The sequence below is a fragment of the Cynara cardunculus genome (genome assembly GCF_001531365.2).
Source record: "Cynara cardunculus var. scolymus isolate 2C chromosome LG 11, CcrdV1, whole genome shotgun sequence".
Taxonomy (NCBI): Eukaryota; Viridiplantae; Streptophyta; class Magnoliopsida; order Asterales; family Asteraceae; genus Cynara; species Cynara cardunculus.
The window spans coordinates 16,684,341-16,693,303 of record NC_037538.1 but is presented as its reverse complement, the minus strand read 5'-3'; the positions used below and the strand labels follow the sequence as shown (position 1 = coordinate 16,693,303).

The 8,963-nt window shown below is 37.1% G+C and overlaps 1 protein-coding gene across 1 annotated transcript in view; it reads left to right on the top strand.

Annotated features, from left to right (window-relative positions):
* The window catches only part of LOC112521689 (GATA transcription factor 26-like), a 5,448-nt gene extending 4,114 nt beyond the window's left edge, over positions 1–1,334 (top strand). Inside the window, exon 8 of the mRNA XM_025130682.1 lies at positions 546–1,334. Coding sequence (XP_024986450.1) covers positions 546–856 — 311 coding nt within the window. The 3' untranslated portion in view covers positions 857–1,334. The remainder of the gene's footprint in view (positions 1–545) is intronic.
* The last annotated feature ends 7,629 nt before the right edge of the window (positions 1,335–8,963 follow it).

The window sequence follows — 8,963 nt, the reverse complement described above, 5'->3', positions numbered from 1 at the left end:
GGGGGGGGGGGGGGATGTGGACGGTATTACGGTTTTAATTTGACGAGGGTAGTTTAGTAATTTACCAAGTTCGTCTCATCTCCCAGATTTTTGTTCCACCTATTTTGGTGGGAAGAATAAATGGTTTTGTCTAGTTCCAAATCAAAAGTCGTATCAAATGTGGGACAACAAATTTTGTTTGTCTTGTACCGGCCCTTGTACCAAACGCGCCCTAAAGAATCCGATTGATTTACGGATTATGATTGGCGTATGAGAAACCAGGCTACACTGTCCGTGAAGAAAAAGAGAAGAAAGCTGGTGGGACTTGATTCAAGGTTTTTGTACCTGATTTGCAGGCTGCAACAGCCAACAGTGTATTAACATTTAAACGAGACTCCTTTTTAGTTGACACTTTAAGCACGTGTTTTACCAACATATCATGTCTTGTTAATTTGTGGCTGCACCACTTGAATGCTGCATTTGACCTCTGCTTATAATTCTTAGTATGAAGTAACATGATTTATGTTTTTGTTTTCTACATTATCAAATCATTTTGCATCTTTCAGGACTGAAGAACACGATGAAGAGCCCCAAGGGAGCATTCATGAAGGCAAGCTATGAACACAAGGAGCTTGTGGATAACGATGGCACTGGATTCAGCCCAAGAAGCCTATTCGCCTTGCCTCCTGATAACAGCTCCCTTATGCTTGATTATTTAAGATATGCAGATGAAAGTTCTGAACAGGATCTTTTGCTGGATGTGCCTTCGAATACCTCCTTCCCCCAGGCAGAACTTCTCCCAACTTCAAGTTTTGTAGCCCAAGCAAGCACTGGTAGTACTAGTAGCTCAACATACCCAAGCTTTGTTCGCCCCTAACAAACTAGTCAAAATCTCTAGGGTTATGTAGATGACTCTTCTACTATGATACCCCTTCCCGAACCATTACTATGTAGCCTCCATATAAGTCCCTAGCAGTGGACTATACATTTTGTTGACTTTCTTGGTTATCTAGACGAGCTGCGTACTTTGTGCTTCGGGTGTCTAATTTTGCAAAACCTCATGAACTGGGCTTGTAGCGTTTAGCATCTCGAACATGAGTCTCCGAACTAAGGTTTGTTGGTTGTTTTTGGCTTCTTTTTGGCAGTCAATGCATACAACATACAAATTTCTTAAGGGACAAGTATGATAGCCCTTTTTGTATAGGGAGATAAGATATTGTACTGTAAAAAGCTCAAAAATGCAAGAAATGGTTACTAGTTATTGGAGAACCTGAATGCAGCATAAGAGTTGACTTTTTGCAAATTACAGGAGATAATTTACCTAAAGTCAAAGCTTTTTGCAATCTTAATGATCATGATCTTTATCTTTTTTCTAATCTTGATACAGCACAACAGAGAGAGAGAGAATTTCTGAATGTTTTGACTATGTGGGATGCATGTGAAGTAGGTTGAAGGATAGTGCTGTTTTTTATGCCTCGTGGAAGCATGATACAGAACTTGTCTGCCTAGGGTACATGATTGATAGTGATGAGATCTGTACCTACAACCATACATGCGTAATAAAAGGAAAGAAAAGCACAAAAGCATGCATTATTGTTTTATATTATATACAATGTGTGGCTAACTTGAGAAGTAGTTATAAAATATACATTGGAATCTTACAGGTACAGATAAACCATGTATATAAATTTGTCAAATATCTTTCGAATTGACAAGGTTTACTATTGTTACATCACCATCATGACAACAAAATGCTGAATGGTTCTTAGTGGTGGAGTTTAAATCCCAATTCAAGGGCCTGATTGATCTTCACCAAGCTCTGTGTCAGCATAGACTTTTCATGTTTGTTATAATAATCCAAAAAATCATGTATATGATTGCTGATCTCAGATGATTAAAACACCAAATAACAAAGTAACAATTTTTTACTTTAAGCACCAAGAAGATAATGAATTTAGATGCAAGTTTATATCAGATAAAAAAAGAAATCTATTTATGATGTAAACACTACTCCTTTGAGTCAGCCATGAGCCCATGCTCAAAGATTAAAACTAAAAGTTACTTGCTAGATTTCACTTGATGTATAGAATCACTAACCAAAAGATTTTAAAGCATCATGGCAACCATCACAAAATACAATGCATCTTTAATCTTCTAAACCATCTTCAGGTGGCCACCATCTAGGACGAGGGAAAGTCATACCTCGCCTTTTTGCAGTCCTGAGAAAGTCAATGTCCTCATGGCAGTCATCTTTTATCCCTGCTACCAACATTTTCAAAGCACGGTCAAGGGCATTTCTGAAGGCCTCATGCTTAGAATAGTCGCCCTTCTCTCCGTTATTTTGATCTCCCCCATTCACTGAAAGTGGCAATCGACGTTTCCCTCTGTTTAAAGTTGGATTAGCTATTGAAGGGTTTATACTTGCCTCTTCTTCTCTTTGAGGCATTTCCACAAACACTTCATGTGTGCCCTCCTTTGGCGAGCTGATTAAATCTGTCTCACGAGCTTCCGTAACCGAATTTTCAGCGTCAATTTCATTAACCGGATGATTATCATTATCATCAGCCGGACGAGTACCATTATCATCAACCATAAGTGTATCATTATCATCAGCCAGATGAGTACCATTATCATCAACCATCACTGTGTCATTATCTTCAAGATGAACCCTAGGACTCTTCTCCGAAAACCCTAGATTATCAGACTCGTTACTTAAATTAATCACCTTCAGTCCCTGCCGATCACAGTCATCTTCCGCCACCATCGTCTCCCCCTCTCCAACTCCACCGCTCTCCATCTCCCGATCAACAGCTGCCGTTTTTGTTGCCGGCAACTGACCGTCATTGCTGGAGTTCTGAGAATAAAAATGTTGTTCTGGAGGAGTTTGGTAATCATCAGAGCTTTCCGGCAGAGATACCATTAATATTCCGGTGGCCTGTTCCGACGCCTCGTCCGGTGACGAAGACAACTGCAAGCCGCCAGAAAACACCTCTGATTCGCGTGCGAAAGGGCAAGACTCTAACTTCTCCTCCTGCGAGGCGGTGGGTTGACAGTTGGGTATAATCCGTGAAGCAAATTGATCGACATCGCCGGCTTTCGCCATCGTCGATAGCTGAGGTTTGCTTTGTGTGGGTAACAGACTGCAATCAGTTATTTAAAACTGCACTCCTTGTTGCCACGATTACTTTCCCCCCCAATTCCATATATTTCCCGCTTTTAAAGGGATAAAATAAACAATTTTCATTTGGACCCCTGATTTTACAAGAAATCACATATTTGAGTCAAACATTCCGGTTATTTTACATTTTTAATCCCTAAATATCAATTTTTGCAATAACATAATTTCTCAAAATATCAATGATTTGGGATCATGTGAGACTAAATGTTTTTCCTGAGACCCTAAGACTAATTCTTAATCATTGGATTAGATCTACAATATGAACATTTATAATCACAAAATTATTACGAGACTTCTCAATAATTACAAAATTGTCATCGTGCAACTTTAGACTATTAGATTATTAGCTTATAAAATTGATCAATGAACATAAATTGGTTTAACAGGTCTCAAGAAAAAACCCTTGGTCTCACGTGAACCCAATCCAATATCATATATCCTCAAAATTTCTTTAAAAGGAAGAACCAAAAGTTAAAATCTACAAAAATAAATTACATTCATCTTCAACAGATTCCTCGTTTTAGAGAATCCAACATTAATTATAATATTAAAATATTACATTCATCTATTAAAATATTATTTCTCTTTCTAAATATTTATCGTTAGAGTTTCCTATTGGTGCTCTCACTTGATAATCATTTTTAGAGTGATCTCCATATTTGAAGAAAGAAAGGCTTATCTCTCCTATTTTCTCCATTTCATAGATAGTTTTACACGTTACACCACGATTTTGAATCAGATGAGAGATTTCAAGAAATGACAGATTTATTCACCGGATCAACAATTGAGCCGGATTTAGTGTATCACAAGAGATTTGCCTTTTTTATTGATTCTTATGGATTGTGGTCGGTTATTTTTCACACCTTTAGACTTAATGAAATTGGGCCACAAAGCAAGTATACAATACGGCCCAACGTCATCTTTCCAAGTAATAAAGTGGTACAAGTACCGGATTATCGTCCACAGAGATTGTAGCCAAAGTTATATTAGAGTCCAATGAAAGAGATGATTTCAGATGACGATTTTGAAGACTTTTGTTTGATATTAAGGTGAATTAAAACAAAATACATAATATATAAAAGAAGCAAGGGTGTAAGACTTAATGTGAGACCCAAACACAAATTCCAGCAGCCAATGCTATAGGAAAGCTATAGCAACCAGTGTTTCGAAACTAAGTTCCACCATCTATTTTGAAGGCATTCCTCTCGGACTTCACCATTGCACTATCTTATAGCTTTCCACTTATATCTCTATGTGGTGTCCGGACCTGGGATAGTGACATGATGATGTTTTCAAAATATATGGATAAACAAATCTCTTTGTTAAAAATCACTCTCTCGAGTCGATTCCCATATCATTCGAGTTGGCGTGTTCTTGATAGTTCATCTCTGATCTATCACACTTTGACATTTTCGAAGAGTGACCAACCCGTCGGGAGTTAAGTTTTGAAAAACATAAATGACAAGTCTCCTTGTCGGCAACTTTCTCAAGTCTACATCTTATGTCATTCAAGTTGACGTGCTTATTAATGGTTTATCTCTAAGTCCATTGCACTTTAACACTTTCAAAGTGATCAACCCGTCAAGAAATGTGCTTGGTTTTTATAAAAACTCGAATGAAACAATGGAACGTCGTTTACGATAACACTTGGCTACTTTTGTTTGGTTTGAAAATCTCACCTTTCCGTCTCACACCCAAGCTATAAAAGCTTAGCTACTCATAATGGAAAGTAAAAAATAAATAACAAAAAGTAAAGACATAAACGTAAATTGCGTAAAGTAAATAACGATAAAATAAACGACAAGAAAGTAAATGACGGGAATGTAAATGACGGGAAAATAAATATGAGAATGTAAATTACGGAAATTAAATGACGGAATGTAAATGACAATAATCGTAAAGGAATGTAAAATAAAGAACGGAAAATAAAAGACGAGAAATTAAAGAAGAAAGCTTAAAAACTCAAGAATTTGATATTTCTCCAAAAAATTCTTTCAAAATCATCCCTAACTAGCTGATTTTGATCTTGCATATATGTTATAAGGTGTGTAGAAATACAAGGCCAAGCCCCTTCTTTTATACCCAAAGGAGGCACAAAACAACAAAAGATTTACCCAAAGGTTAATACCCAAAAGTTAACCAAAGAGCATCTAAAGTACAAGAGTACATATAAAGTCAAAATCCCAGATTTTAAATTGTCTTCCAGCTGTTTTCCAGCTATCTTCCATTCAGCATTCAAAAGGCAGCAGCTTAATCGTTAAGCCCTCGCAAAACCGTGCACGTATCAGGTGATTGTTGCTGCAATGTTGTAGCATCAGACTGTTTTAGCAAAAATTATCCGTTAGCTTGTATCTTTATGTCCGAACAAGTTAACCACAATATTTTAGCTCCATAATAATAAAGGTATAAAGAAATTAATCAAAATGACTCAAAGTGGGAACGAAAGGAAACTAATTTTAACTAATAAGACGTAAAATAAGTGCATTATATGTTGAATTCTCAACACATATCACACCCCCAAACTTAAACCGTTGCTTGTCCCCAAGCAACCAAAAGACAAATACAAAGACTTAATATAAACAAAAATGCATGATCAAGGCATTAAGTGCCTACTCAAATAGAGTTATAGCAAACATGAAGTTCATAGCCTTTCATAAATCGAAGATGAGTCATTCAAAACCAAGTTTTTGTGTGAATCATAGGCTAGCATTCCCTTTTCTTCGTTAAGCTCAAACACAATCACATAATTAGGACAATAGGGCTTATAGGGTTTACTCTCTTTGGTGTTTCTTTTCTCTCGTAGCCTTTTTCCTTTTATACTCCACATATGAATTTTTTTCAAAATTTGGGCACTTTTGGCCTCTTTTTGATTGGAGTGTGCACATAGTCCCTACGGAACTTTTATTGTGCTATTTTGAAACACAAAGCCCCTATGGGACTTTTATTTGTGTTTTTCCATCCCTTTTGTGATAAGGAGTCAAATTAGAGCTTTGCTCTTTTGTATTGACTTTTTGTCCTTATATAAAGTCCTCCCCCAAACTTAAATTCAACAATGTCCTCATTGGAGCTTTGTGGGGTAGACGGTGTTTGAAAGGGTGCAAATGGCTTAATATGATCATAGAAAAGGCGGCCTAAATCATTTCCTATTGTGAGTTGTGTGATCAAAGTATTTTCCCAAAAAGTGGTTTGTTAGTTCTAGCAAGAACAAAGTGTCTTGGTTGAATGACAAGTAATCCGTAGAATTATTGACGCTATGATCTCATGTGCAACAAACCTCAACTCAAGTGATCATGCATAAAAAATAAGACTAAAAGCTATAAAAAATTGTTCCCGACTCAAAAAGTAAAATATGGAAGCTAAAGTAAGGTGGTAGAACCTGTCCTACTCCGTAGGAGTTGGCTGTGCAGCCTGAGCTGCCATCTCCTTCTTCAACTTCTCATTCTCTTCAAACAAACTCTTATTATCCACCTTGATGGCCTTCAGAATATTTTCACAAAAGTTGATGTTCTTACCTGTTATGAGACTAAACAAAAGCACCAACCTTTCTACAAAAATGGAGCTATTGTGATTAGTCGATGATAAATAATGTCTAATAAAGCTTATCCAAACATTTTTATCAGAGGACAAATTGGCAGCCTTAAAGATTTTCAACATGAAATGAGTGTAAGGCTTCCAATCAGTCTCAGGTATTCCAAGGAAAATCATGATCTCAGCCAAATATGCCTCAGAGGCCGTGTGCAAGAGTGCATCATTCTCAGAATCTATGTGAGGTGAGAGACCGAATAATTTATTTACTGCTTTGTCAAAAGTAGACACCTTTCTTTGTGGCTCTATGGATGTGAAGTTATTGTCATCTGGGATGATTTTATGTTGACAAAAAGAAGGACTTATCCCCTTTTGGTCGTCAATGATCAATCCTATAACTTCTTTGTCCAACTTCAACATATCAACCAACTTCTTTTCTTGATGCAATTCTAGGGTAGATGATATGTCGACAGACAATTTGCCTTCTTCTCCTAGAAAAACATATTTTAGATGGGATGAGAGTTGCTTTAACTTCAAGTCAGGTGGTAATACAATGGACGGGGTGAAGTTTTTTTGCTCACTATTTTCCAGCAGCTCAAATGCTACAGCATTCACTGGGACAACTTCAGTTTCTATTTCCTCAACCTCTTCTTCTATTTCCTCATCACACTCTTCTTCCAACTTAAGGTTCTTCTAAATTCTTTCTTCAAAGCACATCTCCTCTAGCTCAGATATTCTTGAACACTCTTCCAAGTAATCAGGGTACTTTAAAGAGTTGAAGACATGAAATGTGACTTTTTGGTCTTGGAGTCTCATGGTCAACTCCCCTTTTTGGATGTCTATCAGAGTTCTTCCGGTGGCTAGAAATGGTCTCCCTAAAATAATAGGAATGTCCTTATATGCCTCAAAGTCTAGAATGATAAAGTCTGCCGGAAATATGAACTTATCAACTTGCACTAACACATCCTCAATCTTTCCCTTAGGGTATGCTATGGACTTGTTGGCCAATTGGAGTGTAACCGTGGTAGGTCTAGCATCACCTATGCCTAAGGTGTTGAAAACGGATAAATGCATGAGGTTGATACTAGCACCTAAGTCACACAAAGCTTTCCCAATCTCTTTCCCACCTATAGAACAAGAAATAGTGAAACTTCCCGGGTCTTTAAGCTTAGGAGGTATCTTGTTGGTCAGAAGTGCACTACATCCTTCAGTAAGAGCTACGGTTTCATACTCAGTCAGCTTCTTCTTCTTACTTAAGATGTCTTTGAGGAACTTAGCATAACTAGGCATTTGCTCGATTGCCTCAACAAGTGGTATGTTGATGTGCAATTCTTTGAACACATCCAAGAACTTCTTAAAACGCAATTCCTCTTTCTGGTTCCTCAACCTTTGGGGGTAAGGAACATAAGGAGGTACTGGTTTTATCACATTCTTGCTTGGATGTGTTGTGCAAGATGGGTCTTGAATGTCTTGAGTCTTTGTGGTGCACTTTGGAGGTTCAGATGGAGTCTTAGCATCAAGGTTAGGGGTCTCTAAAACCTCAGTCCCTTCTGATTTTTTTTAAAACATCTTCTTGAAACAGTAAGGGATAGTCTGATCTTGGAGGAACAGAAGTGGTGGTCTTAGATGCTTGCTTCTCTAAAGGTTGGACAGGTCTTTCTTTGGCAGATACCAATGTTGTAGCATCAGTTTTTGACAAACTTGGTGCACTAGCATTTTGCACCTTTTCAGTCAACTCCTTCCCACTCCTAAGGGTCACTGCTTTCACATGTTCCTTTCCTAAGGCTCTAGGGACTTCTGTGTTACTAGGCTAGTACCAAGGACTCTATTAGTCTGATTGAGTGCAAGTTGACTGACTTGGGTTTCCAGATTTCTGATAGCAGCACTTTGTTGATTAAAAAGAGATTGATTTTTAAAGTTTTGTTGGGTTATCAAAACTTGATTTTGAGCTTGAGCATGCGCAAATAACCCTTTTATCATTGCTTCCAAAAAAGATGATAAATCAGCCTGTGGAGGTGGCTTGTTTTGAAAAGGTGGTTGAGCAGTTTGAAAATGTTGGTGATGATAAACTAGTTGATTGCTGATAAGCTAGCTAATAGTTGATAAATTAGATAATAAACAAATCATGTTTAGCAAAAACTAGCTGATAAGAATATAAAATGGTCAAAAAGACATTTTAAAAAAGTTAATCAATTATAATATTTCAAAATATAATTAAAACAAATCTCTAATAATATAATATGTTAACTAAAAGAGACAAAATGGTAAAAAAAATAAAAAA